The 19,572-nt window shown below is 33.7% G+C and overlaps 3 protein-coding genes across 3 annotated transcripts; all 3 read right to left on the bottom strand.

Annotated features, from left to right (window-relative positions):
- Nucleotides 1-1,361: 1,361 nt before the first annotated feature.
- LOC128871237 (histone H2A) lies at nucleotides 1,362-1,864 on the bottom strand. The gene has a single exon (XM_054113316.1). The coding sequence runs from the start codon at nucleotides 1,794-1,796 to the stop codon at nucleotides 1,422-1,424; it is 375 nt and encodes a 124-aa protein (XP_053969291.1). The 5' UTR covers nucleotides 1,797-1,864; the 3' UTR covers nucleotides 1,362-1,421.
- A 5,298-nt stretch (nucleotides 1,865-7,162) lies between these two features.
- Nucleotides 7,163-7,625, bottom strand: LOC128871238 (histone H2A). The gene has a single exon (XM_054113317.1). The coding sequence runs from the start codon at nucleotides 7,595-7,597 to the stop codon at nucleotides 7,223-7,225; it is 375 nt and encodes a 124-aa protein (XP_053969292.1). The 5' UTR covers nucleotides 7,598-7,625; the 3' UTR covers nucleotides 7,163-7,222.
- Nucleotides 7,626-12,997: 5,372 nt separating this feature from the next.
- Nucleotides 12,998-19,572, bottom strand: LOC128871239 (histone H2A-like). The gene is made up of 2 exons (XM_054113318.1): nucleotides 19,301-19,572; nucleotides 12,998-13,220 (listed from the first exon to the last, which is right to left on the bottom strand). Exons 1-2 carry the CDS (start codon nucleotides 19,476-19,478, stop codon nucleotides 13,024-13,026), a joined length of 375 nt encoding a protein of 124 aa, XP_053969293.1. The 5' UTR covers nucleotides 19,479-19,572; the 3' UTR covers nucleotides 12,998-13,023.

The raw sequence follows: 19,572 nt of genomic DNA, 5'->3' as shown, positions 1-19,572 counted from the left end.
GGGAAAATAATAAAGTGAGTAGTGAAAAATGGCTCGTACAAAGCAAACAGCCCGAAAATCGACTGGTGGAAAGGCACCACGTAAACAATTGGCGACAAAAGCTGCACGCAAAAGTGCACCAGCAACTGGTGGAGTTAAAAAGCCACATCGTTATCGTCCAGGTACAGTGGCGTTGCGTGAAATTCGTCGCTATCAAAAGAGTACCGAATTATTGATACGCAAATTGCCATTCCAGCGCTTGGTTCGTGAAATAGCGCAAGATTTCAAAACTGATCTACGTTTCCAAAGTTCTGCTGTTATGGCTCTACAAGAAGCAAGTGAAGCATACTTGGTTGGTCTTTTTGAAGATACCAATTTGTGTGCCATCCATGCTAAGCGTGTTACAATTATGCCAAAAGATATTCAATTGGCTAGACGTATTCGTGGTGAACGTGCTTAAATCAATAAGAAAACTTACGAAAAAACGGTCCTTTTCAGGACCACAATTTGTTAAACGAAAAAGATGAAAAATTTTATTGAAATATTTATGCATATATATGGGCCTGTTCGTAAATGCAAAAATTGGCAACACCGCAACTCATAAGTGGTCGAAAATGCAACAATGCAGTATATTGTGCGCAAATAGTAGCAAAACACAAATCATAAAAATGGCTGATGCAACAGATGTGTGCTGATTAGCAGTGGCAGTGCAGAATAATCATATTATGCAGCGCAGTGATGAATTTACGAATAGCCTCTATGTGTAGATATTTTTGTGTTTTCGTAAATGTATGTAGTACATACATATACAGTTCTTTATCTACTCCATATCGTTTATACTCGTGTGTTTTAAAGTATAGTCGGCATGCATGTATACACGTTTATGTAGGTATATGCACACATAACCAGTTTATAAGGAGCAATTTTGGCGCAATTCGGTAATATGTATAAAAATATAATACACCTAATGGGATGCCACGTTCTTTATTAAGAATATTAAATGAATAAGAAAACTATTATAAAAAACGGTCCTTTTCGGGACCACAATTTGTTTAATGAAAAAGATCAAACATTTTGTTGGAATATTTATGCGTAAACATATATGATATTTTTGTGTTTTCGTTAATGCACGTAGTACATACATACAAACACACATACGCATTTCTTTATCTACTCCACATCATTTATACACGAGCGGTTTTTAGTACAGTCTGTAGGCATGTATACACATGTATGAATGAATATGTATACATAACCAGTTTATATGCCGCAGTTTTGGCGCAAATATACATGCGTCTATTCACATTCGATAATATGTATGAAAAAATAACACATTTAGTGAGAAATTATTTAAATCTCTTTGTAAATGTATTTTGTCGTCCTGAAAAGGACGGTTTGTTTGCGTCGGTATTTATAATTATAATTCGCCTATATTTTTCACTTTATGCTTTCTTTTCGGTCTTCTTTGGCAAAAGTACAGCTTGAATATTAGGCAAAACACCACCTTGAGCAATAGTTACACCGGACAGCAATTTATTCAATTCTTCATCGTTGCGAATGGCCAATTGTAAATGACGTGGGATGATTCTTGTCTTTTTGTTATCACGAGCAGCATTACCAGCCAATTCAAGAACTTCAGCTGCTAAATATTCCATAACTGCAGCTAGATAAACTGGAGCACCGGCACCAACACGCTCAGCATAATTGCCTTTGCGCAACAAACGATGAATACGACCAACTGGAAATTGAAGACCAGCACGATTTGAACGGGACTTTGCCTTTCCCTTAACTTTACCACCTTTACCACGGCCTGACATTTTCACTGTTATAGATTGTTCACTTCACTACTCTACAAAGCACTGTACTGTATTATACTCAATGTATAAGCACACTATTCACTGATACACAAAATGTGCGCTGCTTATATACTTTTTCGTTATGCTGAGCACCAACCCTTATATTGTGCTGTTGAGCATCGTGCGTGTACTACTACTTCGCATTGTCTCGCCGAGGAGTTGGTCGGAAAACATACACTTAAGCCTGCACACGACACATGGTATGTATAATAAGTGACAAATAGTGTGAGTGAAAATAAAATCATAAAATCATCAAAGTTGTGAAGAAATTAAAATGCCGCCAAAAACTAGTGGAAAAGCAGCAAAGAAAGCCGGTAAGGCTCAAAAGAATATTACTAAAAATGATAAGAAAAAGAAGCGTAAGAGGAAGGAAAGTTATGCCATCTACATCTATAAAGTGTTGAAACAAGTACATCCTGATACCGGTATTTCATCCAAGGCCATGAGCATTATGAATAGTTTTGTGAATGACATCTTTGAGCGTATTGCTGCGGAAGCGTCGCGTTTAGCTCACTATAACAAGCGTTCAACCATCACCAGTCGCGAAATTCAAACTGCTGTACGTTTACTCTTGCCCGGTGAATTGGCCAAACATGCCGTCAGTGAAGGTACCAAAGCTGTTACCAAATATACCAGTTCCAAATAATTTTTCCAACTGAACCAATGGTATATAAATATATTAACAAAACAAGGCCCTTTTCAGGGCCATAAAATATAAATTAACAAAGAGAATGAAAAAATGTCTTCATTAATATATCTCTACATATGTATGCACATTGAAATTAATTTTAAAATTTCTTAATATTGAAGAATATGTTCATATGGTTTCATTAGTCTATTAAATATGATATTGGTTTGTTGAACTACTTGGTTTTTATTTTTTTTAATGTTTTCTACACACTGTAAGGAATAAATTCACTTTTGATCTTTTTGTTAAGAGATTTTGTAGCCCTGAAAAGGGCTTATTATTAATTTACCATGAAGGTTCCGTTTATAACTCACTTACAAACACCGTAAATTATTTACTTTTTACCTGCTGCTGTAGGTTTTTTTGCGGCTGGCTTTTTATTCGATGCAGACTTCTTGGATTTAGCAGCAGTTGCTTTTGCTTTAGCTGCTTTTGGCTTAGCAGTTGCAGATTTGGCTTTAGTTGGTTTCACTTTTAATGCACCACCCTTTTTTGCATCTTTCGCCTTAGCCTTTTCAGTTTTCTTCTTTTCAGCTGTTTTCTTACTGGCAACAGCTTTTTTACCTTTTTCTCACCACTTGCCGCCTTTTTGACTTTACTCAATGATTTTTTCTTTGATGCACCACTATCTGCTGCCTTCTTTTTAGCCTTAACCTTCTCTGCTGATTTTACGGCTTTTGATTTCAATTTTCCCTCGCTTGATTTACTAGCTGCTACTGATAGTTTGAATGAACCGGACGCACCTTTTCCTTTGGTTTGAATTAATTTGCCACTTGTAACAGCCGATTTCAAATAGCGTTTAATGAATGGTGCCAATTTTTGGGCATCACATTTGTATGTCGCACTAATATATTTCTTAATCGCCAAAAGTGATGAGCCGCCACGTTCCTTTAAATTCTTAATTGATGCGTCGACCATTTGTTGTGTTGGTGGATGGGTAGGGGCAACCGACGGCTTTTTGGGTTTAGCTGCCTTAACCTTTTTGGCAACCACTTTTTTTTCAGCAATAGTAGCAGCAGTAGCTACTGGGGAGCTTACATTCACAACAGCAACTGAATCAGACATCTTTATTTATATATTGTAGATTAAAACCTCAATTAAAATTCCACGTATGTATTATACACTTTAAACACTTCACTCACTTTATGCACTGTACGCACTACACCAATAGAGCACTGGTAAATAAAGATAATTTCTGGAATTCAATATGTTGTTTAACTCTGTTTAAAATTTGAGAAGCAGAACGAAAAGATGATAATCAAATTTTCACGTTCCAGTGCTATTTAGTGCTGCTATATGACAAACTTTAAGATTTATTTAATTCACTAAAATTCACTGAATTTACTAATTCAACAAATGAATGTGCAAAACGATAGTATGCATGTGTCACTTTCATATCAATATACTTAAATTGGAATAAAATCAATATTTTTCTTGTAACGAGTGTTTTAGTCGAAACTTTGTACTCAAAATATTAAATTTTCGCTAGTTTTAGTCGATTTTCTTAAAACTCCTTAATATAAATCAATTATTACTATTGAAAATATAAAATATATCAAATTATCAATCATCTAAACATTTTATTTTAAATATTACTTAAAATAATATGTTTGAAAAAATAAAATTAAATATCTCCATGGTATCACCAGAGCAATTCTCAGTGGCGTTAGTTGGATGCATGAAATATTCTAATATTTTGATGAATATTGAAAACTTTAATTTTGGTTGAAATGAGTGATGGTAATGAAATAAATAAATTTCACTAATGTGAATTATTTTAATATAATATTTAATTTTTTTATATTAATGCAAATATTCACTAATCAATCGCATTTTTAAATATGTATATATATATATATATATATATATATGTGTGCATACAAAATTTTTTATTTAATTAATTAAATATTATTTTACTTAATAAAAAAATTTAACTTTTTCTTTAAAAAATTTGCAATATATGTCAAAGCAAGGTACAAAATTCCCATATGCACATACATACGTGCTTACATACACGTATACAACTTGTATGCTTGACGAAGGCAAAAGGCAAAGGTAGTAAGAGTATGATTGTATTCCAAAGTTAAAGAAATAAATATAAATATAAAAATATAATTTTAACTACATACATATATATTTTTAAAAAGTTGTATTTATGTAGCGAAAAAAATTATTTAACAATTAAATATATCAGGCTAGAGGCCTGGGTGTTAAAATACAGCCATAATCTATTTAACACGTTCGCGGACACTTAAAAATTCAGGAAGCTGCAAAAATAGATAGGCAATTATTTTTGAAACTAGTTGTAATATCCTAAATCTGATTACACATGTATTATAACTGTAGTCAGAATATCGTATTTTAACTGTTATATGAAAGTACTTAATGAATCAAGTGGTCATTACTTTAAAATGTATATTAATTACAAAAACTTAAAGTTACATGAAATTAAATGAATAAAACTTGGCTTTAAAATTTGAATGCTATAGCATTCACGTCCGCGAACGTGTTAATTGTATAATGAGAATGTACATATGTACTCATGCACATCAAATATAGAATCACAACAGAATTGTGAGTTTGTTTAAAATTTTAATTGTACAAAATTTTGAATCTTTGTTAAAAGAATATTGTGGTCCTGAAAAGGACCGTTTTTTAAATATGTACGCAAGAAATTATTTAACCGCCGAAACCGTATAAAGTACGGCCTTGTCTCTTTAAAGCGTACACAACATCCATAGCTGTAACTGTTTTCCTTTTGGCATGTTCAGTATAGGTAACTGCATCACGGATAACATTCTCCAAAAATACTTTTAAAACACCACGAGTTTCTTCATATATCAAACCAGATATACGTTTTACACCACCACGACGAGCTAAACGTCGAATAGCTGGTTTAGTGATACCTTGGATGTTATCACGTAAAACTTTGCGATGACGTTTGGCACCACCTTTTCCCAAACCTTTACCACCTTTGCCGCGACCAGTCATTTTTTGATAATATATTTACTATTTGCACAAGTAAGAATTTAACACTTTAACACTGTAACACTTCACCACCAATGAAATAACAGAAGCGAGAGCACATCTATTTATACCAAAATCTCACAACTGCAATACCCAAGCCAAAAGGTACACCATACATCTATCTCGCTTCAACACATGCCTACATAATACATGGACTTGTGAAACGTTGTTGTTGAAATTGCTACTTAAGATGTGAACGTCATACAATTTGTTATAGGTACAGTGTTTAGTGTTCTATAGTGTTCAAGTGTGGGAAAATAATAAAGTGAGTAGTGAAAAATGGCTCGTACAAAGCAAACAGCCCGAAAATCGACTGGTGGAAAGGCACCACGTAAACAATTGGCGACAAAAGCTGCACGCAAAAGTGCACCAGCAACTGGTGGAGTTAAAAAGCCACATCGTTATCGTCCAGGTACAGTGGCGTTGCGTGAAATTCGTCGCTATCAAAAGAGTACCGAATTATTGATACGCAAATTGCCATTCCAGCGCTTGGTTCGTGAAATAGCGCAAGATTTCAAAACTGATCTACGTTTCCAAAGTTCTGCTGTTATGGCTCTACAAGAAGCAAGTGAAGCATACTTGGTTGGTCTTTTTGAAGATACCAATTTGTGTGCCATCCATGCTAAGCGTGTTACAATTATGCCAAAAGATATTCAATTGGCTAGACGTATTCGTGGTGAACGTGCTTAAATCAATAAGAAAACTTACGAAAAAACGGTCCTTTTCAGGACCACAATTTGTTAAACGAAAAAGATGAAAAATTTTATTGAAATATTTATGCATATATATGGGCCTGTTCGTAAATGCAAAAATTGGCAACACCGCAACTCATAAGTGGTCGAAAATGCAACAATGCAGTATATTGTGCGCAAATAGTAGCAAAACACAAATCATAAAAATGGCTGATGCAACAGATGTGTGCTGATTAGCAGTGGCAGTGCAGAATAATCATATTATGCAGCGCAGTGATGAATTTACGAATAGCCTCTATGTGTAGATATTTTTGTGTTTTCGTAAATGTATGTAGTACATACATATACAGTTCTTTATCTACTCCATATCGTTTATACTCGTGTGTTTTAAAGTATAGTCGGCATGCATGTATACACGTTTATGTAGGTATATGCACACATAACCAGTTTATAAGGAGCAATTTTGGCGCAATTCGGTAATATGTATAAAAATATAATACACCTAATGGGATGCCACGTTCTTTATTAAGAATATTAAATGAATAAGAAAACTATTATAAAAAACGGTCCTTTTCGGGACCACAATTTGTTTAATGAAAAAGATCAAACATTTTGTTGGAATATTTATGCGTAAACATATATGATATTTTTGTGTTTTCGTTAATGCACGTAGTACATACATACAAACACACATACGCATTTCTTTATCTACTCCACATCATTTATACACGAGCGGTTTTTAGTACAGTCTGTAGGCATGTATACACATGTATGAATGAATATGTATACATAACCAGTTTATATGCCGCAGTTTTGGCGCAAATATACATGCGTCTATTCACATTCGATAATATGTATGAAAAAATAACACATTTAGTGAGAAATTATTTAAATCTCTTTGTAAATGTATTTTGTCGTCCTGAAAAGGACGGTTTGTTTGCGTCGGTATTTATAATTATAATTCGCCTATATTTTTCACTTTATGCTTTCTTTTCGGTCTTCTTTGGCAAAAGTACAGCTTGAATATTAGGCAAAACACCACCTTGAGCAATAGTTACACCGGACAGCAATTTATTCAATTCTTCATCGTTGCGAATGGCCAATTGTAAATGACGTGGGATGATTCTTGTCTTTTTGTTATCACGAGCAGCATTACCAGCCAATTCAAGAACTTCAGCTGCTAAATATTCCATAACTGCAGCTAGATAAACTGGAGCACCGGCACCAACACGCTCAGCATAATTGCCTTTGCGCAACAAACGATGAATACGACCAACTGGAAATTGAAGACCAGCACGATTTGAACGGGACTTTGCCTTTCCCTTAACTTTACCACCTTTACCACGGCCTGACATTTTCACTGTTATAGATTGTTCACTTCACTACTTTACAAAGCACTGTACTGTATTATACTCAATGTATAAGCACACTATTCACTGATACACAAAATGTGCGCTGCTTATATACTTTTTCGTTATGCTGAGCACCAACCCTTATATTGTGCTGTTGAGCATCGTGCGTGTACTACTACTTCGCATTGTCTCGCCGAGGAGTTGGTCGGAAAACATACACTTAAGCCTGCACACGACACATGGTATGTATAATAAGTGACAAATAGTGTGAGTGAAAATAAAATCATAAAATCATCAAAGTTGTGAAGAAATTAAAATGCCGCCAAAAACTAGTGGAAAAGCAGCAAAGAAAGCCGGTAAGGCTCAAAAGAATATTACTAAAAATGATAAGAAAAAGAAGCGTAAGAGGAAGGAAAGTTATGCCATCTACATCTATAAAGTGTTGAAACAAGTACATCCTGATACCGGTATTTCATCCAAGGCCATGAGCATTATGAATAGTTTTGTGAATGACATCTTTGAGCGTATTGCTGCGGAAGCGTCGCGTTTAGCTCACTATAACAAGCGTTCAACCATCACCAGTCGCGAAATTCAAACTGCTGTACGTTTACTCTTGCCCGGTGAATTGGCCAAACATGCCGTCAGTGAAGGTACCAAAGCTGTTACCAAATATACCAGTTCCAAATAATTTTTCCAACTGAACCAATGGTATATAAATATATTAACAAAACAAGGCCCTTTTCAGGGCCATAAAATATAAATTAACAAAGAGAATGAAAAAATGTCTTCATTAATATATCTCTACATATGTATGCACATTGAAATTAATTTTAAAATTTCTTAATATTGAAGAATATGTTCATATGGTTTCATTAGTCTATTAAATATGATATTGGTTTGTTGAACTACTTGGTTTTTATTTTTTTTAATGTTTTCTACACACTGTAAGGAATAAATTCACTTTTGATCTTTTTGTTAAGAGATTTTGTAGCCCTGAAAAGGGCTTATTATTAATTTACCATGAAGGTTCCGTTTATAACTCACTTACAAACACCGTAAATTATTTACTTTTTACCTGCTGCTGTAGGTTTTTTTGCGGCTGGCTTTTTATTCGATGCAGACTTCTTGGATTTAGCAGCAGTTGCTTTTGCTTTAGCTGCTTTTGGCTTAGCAGTTGCAGATTTGGCTTTAGTTGGTTTCACTTTTAATGCACCACCCTTTTTTGCATCTTTCGCCTTAGCCTTTTCAGTTTTCTTCTTTTCAGCTGTTTTCTTACTGGCAACAGCTTTTTTACCTTTTTCTCACCACTTGCCGCCTTTTTGACTTTACTCAATGATTTTTTCTTTGATGCACCACTATCTGCTGCCTTCTTTTTAGCCTTAACCTTCTCTGCTGATTTTACGGCTTTTGATTTCAATTTTCCCTCGCTTGATTTACTAGCTGCTACTGATAGTTTGAATGAACCGGACGCACCTTTTCCTTTGGTTTGAATTAATTTGCCACTTGTAACAGCCGATTTCAAATAGCTTTTAATGAATGGTGCCAATTTTTGGGCATCACATTTGTATGTCGCACTAATATATTTCTTAATCGCCAAAAGTGATGAGCCGCCACGTTCCTTTAAATTCTTAATTGATGCGTCGACCATTTGTTGTGTTGGTGGATGGGTAGGGGCAACCGACGGCTTTTTGGGTTTAGCTGCCTTAACCTTTTTGGCAACCACTTTTTTTTCAGCAATAGTAGCAGCAGTAGCTACTGGGGAGCTTACATTCACAACAGCAACTGAATCAGACATCTTTATTTATATATTGTAGATTAAAACCTCAATTAAAATTCCACGTATGTATTATACACTTTAAACACTTCACTCACTTTATGCACTGTACGCACTACACCAATAGAGCACTGGTAAATAAAGATAATTTCTGGAATTCAATATGTTGTTTAACTCTGTTTAAAATTTGAGAAGCAGAACGAAAAGATGATAATCAAATTTTCACGTTCCAGTGCTATTTAGTGCTGCTATATGACAAACTTTAAGATTTATTTAATTCACTAAAATTCACTGAATTTACTAATTCAACAAATGAATGTGCAAAACGATAGTATGCATGTGTCACTTTCATATCAATATACTTAAATTGGAATAAAATCAATATTTTTCTTGTAACGAGTGTTTTAGTCGAAACTTTGTACTCAAAATATTAAATTTTCGCTAGTTTTAGTCGATTTTCTTAAAACTCCTTAATATAAATCAATTATTACTATTGAAAATATAAAATATATCAAATTATCAATCATCTAAACATTTTATTTTAAATATTACTTAAAATAATATGTTTGAAAAAATAAAATTAAATATCTCCATGGTATCACCAGAGCAATTCTCAGTGGCGTTAGTTGGATGCATGAAATATTCTAATATTTTGATGAATATTGAAAACTTTAATTTTGGTTGAAATGAGTGATGGTAATGAAATAAATAAATTTCACTAATGTGAATTATTTTAATATAATATTTAATTTTTTTATATTAATGCAAATATTCACTAATCAATCGCATTTTTAAATATGTATATATATATATATATATATATATATGTGTGCATACAAAATTTTTTATTTAATTAATTAAATATTATTTTACTTAATAAAAAAATTTAACTTTTTCTTTAAAAAATTTGCAATATATGTCAAAGCAAGGTACAAAATTCCCATATGCACATACATACGTGCTTACATACACGTATACAACTTGTATGCTTGACGAAGGCAAAAGGCAAAGGTAGTAAGAGTATGATTGTATTCCAAAGTTAAAGAAATAAATATAAATATAAAAATATAATTTTAACTACATACATATATATTTTTAAAAAGTTGTATTTATGTAGCGAAAAAAATTATTTAACAATTAAATATATCAGGCTAGAGGCCTGGGTGTTAAAATACAGCCATAATCTATTTAACACGTTCGCGGACACTTAAAAATTCAGGAAGCTGCAAAAATAGATAGGCAATTATTTTTGAAACTAGTTGTAATATCCTAAATCTGATTACACATGTATTATAACTGTAGTCAGAATATCGTATTTTAACTGTTATATGAAAGTACTTAATGAATCAAGTGGTCATTACTTTAAAATGTATATTAATTACAAAAACTTAAAGTTACATGAAATTAAATGAATAAAACTTGGCTTTAAAATTTGAATGCTATAGCATTCACGTCCGCGAACGTGTTAATTGTATAATGAGAATGTACATATGTACTCATGCACATCAAATATAGAATCACAACAGAATTGTGAGTTTGTTTAAAATTTTAATTGTACAAAATTTTGAATCTTTGTTAAAAGAATATTGTGGTCCTGAAAAGGACCGTTTTTTAAATATGTACGCAAGAAATTATTTAACCGCCGAAACCGTATAAAGTACGGCCTTGTCTCTTTAAAGCGTACACAACATCCATAGCTGTAACTGTTTTCCTTTTGGCATGTTCAGTATAGGTAACTGCATCACGGATAACATTCTCCAAAAATACTTTTAAAACACCACGAGTTTCTTCATATATCAAACCAGATATACGTTTTACACCACCACGACGAGCTAAACGTCGAATAGCTGGTTTAGTGATACCTTGGATGTTATCACGTAAAACTTTGCGATGACGTTTGGCACCACCTTTTCCCAAACCTTTACCACCTTTGCCGCGACCAGTCATTTTTTGATAATATATTTACTATTTGCACAAGTAAGAATTTAACACTTTAACACTGTAACACTTCACCACCAATGAAATAACAGAAGCGAGAGCACATCTATTTATACCAAAATCTCACAACTGCAATACCCAAGCCAAAAGGTACACCATACATCTATCTCGCTTCAACACATGCCTACATAATACATGGACTTGTGAAACGTTGTTGTTGAAATTGCTACTTAAGATGTGAACGTCATACAATTTGTTATAGGTACAGTGTTTAGTGTTCTATAGTGTTCAAGTGTGGGAAAATAATAAAGTGAGTAGTGAAAAATGGCTCGTACAAAGCAAACAGCCCGAAAATCGACTGGTGGAAAGGCACCACGTAAACAATTGGCGACAAAAGCTGCACGCAAAAGTGCACCAGCAACTGGTGGAGTTAAAAAGCCACATCGTTATCGTCCAGGTACAGTGGCGTTGCGTGAAATTCGTCGCTATCAAAAGAGTACCGAATTATTGATACGCAAATTGCCATTCCAGCGCTTGGTTCGTGAAATAGCGCAAGATTTCAAAACTGATCTACGTTTCCAAAGTTCTGCTGTTATGGCTCTACAAGAAGCAAGTGAAGCATACTTGGTTGGTCTTTTTGAAGATACCAATTTGTGTGCCATCCATGCTAAGCGTGTTACAATTATGCCAAAAGATATTCAATTGGCTAGACGTATTCGTGGTGAACGTGCTTAAATCAATAAGAAAACTTACGAAAAAACGGTCCTTTTCAGGACCACAATTTGTTAAACGAAAAAGATGAAAAATTTTATTGAAATATTTATGCATATATATGGGCCTGTTCGTAAATGCAAAAATTGGCAACACCGCAACTCATAAGTGGTCGAAAATGCAACAATGCAGTATATTGTGCGCAAATAGTAGCAAAACACAAATCATAAAAATGGCTGATGCAACAGATGTGTGCTGATTAGCAGTGGCAGTGCAGAATAATCATATTATGCAGCGCAGTGATGAATTTACGAATAGCCTCTATGTGTAGATATTTTTGTGTTTTCGTAAATGTATGTAGTACATACATATACAGTTCTTTATCTACTCCATATCGTTTATACTCGTGTGTTTTAAAGTATAGTCGGCATGCATGTATACACGTTTATGTAGGTATATGCACACATAACCAGTTTATAAGGAGCAATTTTGGCGCAATTCGGTAATATGTATAAAAATATAATACACCTAATGGGATGCCACGTTCTTTATTAAGAATATTAAATGAATAAGAAAACTATTATAAAAAACGGTCCTTTTCGGGACCACAATTTGTTTAATGAAAAAGATCAAACATTTTGTTGGAATATTTATGCGTAAACATATATGATATTTTTGTGTTTTCGTTAATGCACGTAGTACATACATACAAACACACATACGCATTTCTTTATCTACTCCACATCATTTATACACGAGCGGTTTTTAGTACAGTCTGTAGGCATGTATACACATGTATGAATGAATATGTATACATAACCAGTTTATATGCCGCAGTTTTGGCGCAAATATACATGCGTCTATTCACATTCGATAATATGTATGAAAAAATAACACATTTAGTGAGAAATTATTTAAATCTCTTTGTAAATGTATTTTGTCGTCCTGAAAAGGACGGTTTGTTTGCGTCGGTATTTATAATTATAATTCGCCTATATTTTTCACTTTATGCTTTCTTTTCGGTCTTCTTTGGCAAAAGTACAGCTTGAATATTAGGCAAAACACCACCTTGAGCAATAGTTACACCGGACAACAATTTATTCAATTCTTCATCGTTGCGGATGGCCAATTGTAAATGACGTGGGATGATTCTTGTCTTTTTGTTATCACGAGCAGCATTACCAGCCAATTCAAGAACTTCAGCTGCTAAATATTCCATAACTGCAGCTAGATAAACTGGAGCACCGGCACCAGCACGATTTGAACGGGACTTTGCCTTTCCCTTAACTTTACCACCTTTACCACGGCCTGACATTTTCACTGTTATAGATTGTTCACTTCACTACACTACAAAGCACTGTACTGTATTATACTCAATGTATAAGCACACTATTCACTGATACACAAAATGTGCGCTGCTTATATACTTTTTCGCTCTGCTGAGCACCAACCCTTATATTGTGCTGTTGAGCATCGTGCGTGTACTACTACTTCGTATTGTCTCGCCGAAGAGTTGGTCGGAAAACATACACTTAAGCCTGTATATTAAGTGACAAATAGTGTGAGTGAAAATAAAATCATAAAATCATCAAAGTTGTGAAGAAATTAAAATGCCGCCAAAAACTAGTGGAAAAGCAGCAAAGAAAGCCGGTAAGGCTCAAAAGAATATTACTAAAAATGATAAGAAAAAGAAGCGTAAGAGGAAGGAAAGTTATGCCATCTACATCTATAAAGTGTTGAAACAAGTACATCCTGATACCGGTATTTCATCTAAGGCCATGAGCATTATGAATAGTTTTGTGAATGACATCTTTGAGCGTATTGCTGCGGAAGCGTCGCGTTTAGCTCACTATAACAAGCGTTCAACCATCACCAGTCGCGAAATTCAAACTGCTGTACGTTTACTCTTGCCCGGTGAATTGGCCAAACATGCCGTCAGTGAAGGTACCAAAGCTGTTACCAAATATACCAGTTCCAAATAATTTTTCCAACTGAACCAATGGTATATAAATATATTAACAAAACAAGGCCCTTTTCAGGGCTACAAAATATAAATTAACAAAGAGAATGAAAAAATGTCTTCATTAATATCTCTACATACATACATATGTATGTATGTATGCACATTGAAATTAATTTTAAAATTCCTTAATATTGAAGAATACCAGAGCTATGTTCATATGGTTTCATTAGTCTATTAAATATGATATTGGTTTGTTGAACTACTTGGTTTTTAATTTTTTAATGTTTTCTACACACTGTAAGAAATAAATTCACTTTTGATCTTTTTGTTAAGAGATTTTGTAGCCCTGAAAAGGGCTTATTATTAATTAACCATGAGGTTCCGTTTGTAACTCACTTACAAACACCGTAAATTATTTACTTTTTACCTGCTGCTGTAGGTTTTTTTGCTGCTGGCTTTTTATTAGATACAGACTTCTTGGATTTAGCAGCAGTTGCTTTTGCTTTAGCTGCTTTTGGCTTAGCAGTTGCAGATTTGGCTTTAGTTGGTTTCACTTTTAATGCACCACCCTTTTTTGCATCTTTCGCCTTAGCCTTTTCACTTTTCTTCTTTTCAGCTGTTTTCTTACTGGCAACAGCTTTTTTTACACCAAGTTGAGCAGATAAGCTTCTTGTTGAAACCCTTGGATTGCTTTGTATAGCTGCAGCTACAGCAGCGATCGTTTTCTCCGTCCGAACTGGTGAGTTTCGATGATAAGGCCTTCTTGCGATTGTTCCTTGCTCAGCAAAATTATTCACCAGTCTCATTATGGTCCATCTGCTCGGGGGATCGCCGCCAAACATCCGCCTGTACTCTCTCTGTACCAAAACTACGGACTCCAGTGCGTGATAGCGGCGGACTATCCAAATTCTTGTTTGCATGTCCCACTTATCCATTTTAATAAATTTTAAAGATGAATCTGCAAATTAAAACAAAAATGGAACAGATAACTTAAAAAGAAAAAAAGTTATTCAATTTTTTTTTGGTAGCGGCTTTCATCAGCCACCCTGTACAAATTTTTTCACTATACGGTCGATTGTCGAACGGGATGGCTTGTTAAATGGACCGTAAAATGGCCGTAATGCTCTTAAAGTAGCAGCAACAGAACGATTATTTTCATAAAAAATTTGCACGATTTGCAATCGTTGCTCAAGTGTGTAGCGTTCCATGATGAAATGTATATTAATGAAGTTTACAAATGACAAGCAAAAAATAAAAAATATTGCGTCGTTCGCCCTCCCTATAGGAAAAAAGTTGAAGCCCACCTATTGAATAACGCCTTATATATTGTAGATTAAAACCTCAATTAAAATTCCACGTATGTAGTATACACTTTCAACACTTCACTCACTTTATGCACTGTACGCACTAGACCAATAGATAATTTCTGGAATCCAATATGTTGTTTAACTCCCTTTAAAATTTGAGAAGCAGAACGAAAAGATGATAATCAAAATTTCACGTTCCAGTGCTATTTAGTGCTTCTATATGACAAACTTTAAGATTTATTTAATTCACTAAAATTCACTGAATTTACTAATTCAACAAATGAATATCTATAACGATAGTATGCATGTATCACTTCCATATCAATATACTTAAATTGGAATAAAGTCAATATTTTTCTTGTAACGAGTGTTTTAGTCGAAACTTTGTACTCAAAATATTAAATTTTCGCTAGTTTTAGTCGATTTTCTTAAAACTCCTTAATATAAATCAATTATAACTATTGAAAATATAAAATATATCAAATTATCAATCATCTGAACAGTTTATTTTATATATTACTTAAAATAATATGTTTGAAAAAATAAAATTAAATATCTCAATGGTATCACCAGAGCAATTCTCAGTGGCGTTAGTTGGATGCATGAAATAATCCAATATTTTGATGAATATTGAAAACTTAAATTTTGGTTGAAATGAATGATGGTAATGAAATAAATAAATTTCACTAATGTGAATTATGTAAATTTTATTTTAATATAATACTTAATTTTTTGATATTGAAGCAAATATTCACTAATCAATCGCGTTTTTAAATATGTATATATATATTGTATATATATATATATATACATATGTGTGCATATAAAATTTTTTAAATAAATAAATATTTAATATTATTTTAATTAATAAAACAATTTAACTTTTTCTTTAAAAAATTTGCAATATATGTCAAAGCAAGGTACAAAATTCCCATATGTACATACATACGTGCTTACATACACGTATAGAACTTGTATGCTTGGCGAAGGCAAAAGGCAAAGGTAGTAAGAGTATGATTGTATTCCAAAGTTTAAGAAATAAATATAAATATAAAAATATAATATTAACTACATATATACTGACTAGGGCAACACAACGGACCCAACTTGCGGTCTATGTGGTACTCCGATGCGGGGTCACCCTTAAACCAACCAACCAACCAACTACATATATATTTTTAAAAAGTTGTATTTATGTAGCGAAAAAATTATTTAACAATTAAATATATCAGGCTAGAGGCTTGGGTGTTAAAATACAGTCATAATCTATTTAACACGTTCGCCGACACTAAAAATTTCAGGAAGCTGCAATAATAGACAGGCAATTATTTTTGAAACTAGTTGCAATATCCTAAATCTGATTACACATATATTATAAGTGTAGTCAGAACATCGTATTTTAACTGTTATATGAAAGTACTTAATGAATCAAGTGGTAATTACTTTAAAATGTATATTAATTACAAAAACTTAAAGTTACATGAAATTAAATGAACAAAACTTGGCTTTAAAATTTGAATGCTATAGCATTCACTTCCGCGAACGTGTTAATTGTATAATGAGTATGTACATACATATGTACTCGTGCACATCAAATATAGAATCACAACAGAATTGTGTTTCTTTAAAATTTTAGTTGTACAAAATTTTGAATCTTTGTTAAAAGAATATTGTGGTCCTGAAAAGGACCGTTTTTTATGTTTTTCAAATATGTACCCCCAAGAAATTATTTAACCGCCGAAACCGTATAAAGTACGGCCTTGTCTCTTTAAAGCGTACACAACATCCATAGCTGTAACTGTTTTCCTTTTGGCATGTTCAGTATAGGTAACTGCATCACGGATAACATTCTCCAAAAATACTTTTAAAACACCACGAGTTTCTTCATATATCAAACCAGATATACGTTTTACACCACCACGACGAGCTAAACGTCGAATAGCTGGTTTAGTGATACCTTGGATGTTATCACGTAAAACTTTGCGATGACGTTTGGCACCACCTTTTCCCAAACCTTTACCACCTTTGCCGCGACCAGTCATTTTTTAATATTTACTATTTGCACAAGTAAGAATTTAACACTTTAACACTGTGACACTTCACCACCAATGAAATAACAGAAGCGAGAGCACATCTATTTATACCAAAATCTCACAACTGCAATACCCAAGACAAAAGGTACACCATACATCTATCTCGCTTCAACACATGCCTACATAATACATGGACTTGTGAAACGTATTAGTTGAAATTGCTACTTAAGATGTGAACGTCATACAATTTGTTATTAGTACAGTGTATAGTGTTCTATAGTGTTCAAATCAGTGTGACAAATAATAAAAAAGTGAGTAGTGAGAAATGGCTCGTACAAAGCAAACAGCCCGAAAATCGACTGGTGGAAAAGCACCACGTAAACAATTGGCGACTAAAGCTGCACGCAAAAGTGCACCAGCAACTGGTGGAGTTAAAAAGCCACATCGTTATCGTCCAGGTACAGTGGCGTTGCGTGAAATTCGTCGCTATCAAAAGAGTACCGAATTATTGATACGGAAATTGCCATTCCAGCGCTTGGTTCGTGAAATAGCGCAAGATTTCAAAACAGATCTACGTTTCCAAAGTTCTGCTGTTATGGCTCTACAAGAAGCAAGTGAAGCATACTTGGTTGGTCTTTTTGAAGATACCAACTTGTGTGCCATCCATGCTAAGCGTGTTACAATTATGCCAAAAGATATTCAATTGGCTAGACGTATTCGTGGTGAACGTGCTTAAATCAATAAGAAAACTTGTGAAAAAACGGTCCTTTTCAGGACCACAATTTGTTAAACGAAATAGATCAAAAATTTTATTGGAATATTTATGTGTATACATACATATATGTGTAGATATTTTTGTGTTTTCGTTAATGTATGTAGTGCATACATACAAACATACATATACAGTTCTTTTGGCCTCTGGTGACGATACAGCATGCTTGACTGAGCTTTGAATGTGTTAGTGCAGTCGGGTGGCGTCGTGTCACACATACTTGTTGTCGGTAAAAATCAAAAATTTTAGATATTAGCGTCAAGCACCCGACACGCACACATATAAAGTTCTTGTCAAACAATGCTTGACCGTCACCAGAGGCCATTTATCTCCTCCACATCGTTTATACTCGTGTGTTTTTAAGTATAGTCGGCATGCATGTATACACGTTTATGTACGTATATGCACACATAACCAGTTAATAAGCAGCAATTTTGGCGCAATTCGGTAATATGTATAAAAATATAATACACCTAATGGGATGCCAGGTCCTTTTCAAGACCAAAATTTCTAAACGAAAAAGATCAAAAATTTTATTGGAATATTCATGCATATACATATATGTGTATATATTTTTGTGTTTTCGTTAATGTACGTAGTACATACATACAAACATACATATATGTACATTTCTTTATCTACTACACATCATTTATACACGAGCGTTTTTTAGTACAGTCTGTAGGAATGTATACACATGTATGAATGAATATGTATACATAACCAGTTTGTATGCCGCAGTTTTGGCGCAAATATACATGCGTCTATTCACATTCGATAATATGTATGAAAAAATAACACATTTAGTGAGAAATTATTTAAATCTCTTTGTAAATGTATTTTGTCGTCCTGAAAAGGACGGTTTGTTTGCGTCGGTATTTATAATTATAATTCGCCTATATTTTTCACTTTATGCTTTCTTTTCGGTCTTCTTTGGCAAAAGTACAGCTTGAATATTAGGCAAAACACCACCTTGAGCAATAGTTACACCGGACAACAATTTATTCAATTCTTCATCGTTACGGATGGCCAATTGTAAATGACGTGGGATGATTCTTGTCTTTGTCTTGTCGGCTGATCAATACCAGGACTTTGGAATTAGCATTGCGCTTTCCGTCACTTGTGCAAAAAAATCTTAGCACCAAGCTGGCAGGATCGCCATGTAATGAAATAATTTATAAATAATTATTTTTCTTTTATTTCATTACATGCTAAATATTCCATAACTGCAGCTAGATAAACTGGAGCACCGGCACCAACACGCTCAGCATAATTGCCTTTGCGCAACAAACGATGAATACGACCAACTGGAAATTGAAGACCAGCACGATTTGAACGGGACTTTGCCTTTCCCTTAACTTTACCACCTTTACCGCGACCTGACATTTTCACTATTATAGATTGTTCACTTCACTACACTAAAAAGCACTGTACTGTATTATACTCAATGTATAAGCACACTATTCACTGATACACAAAA

The sequence above is a fragment of the Anastrepha ludens genome, unplaced genomic scaffold, assembly GCF_028408465.1.
Source record: "Anastrepha ludens isolate Willacy unplaced genomic scaffold, idAnaLude1.1 ptg000115l, whole genome shotgun sequence".
NCBI lineage: Eukaryota > Metazoa > Arthropoda > Insecta > Diptera > Tephritidae > Anastrepha > Anastrepha ludens.
This window is presented reverse-complemented; position numbering and strand designations above follow the sequence as displayed.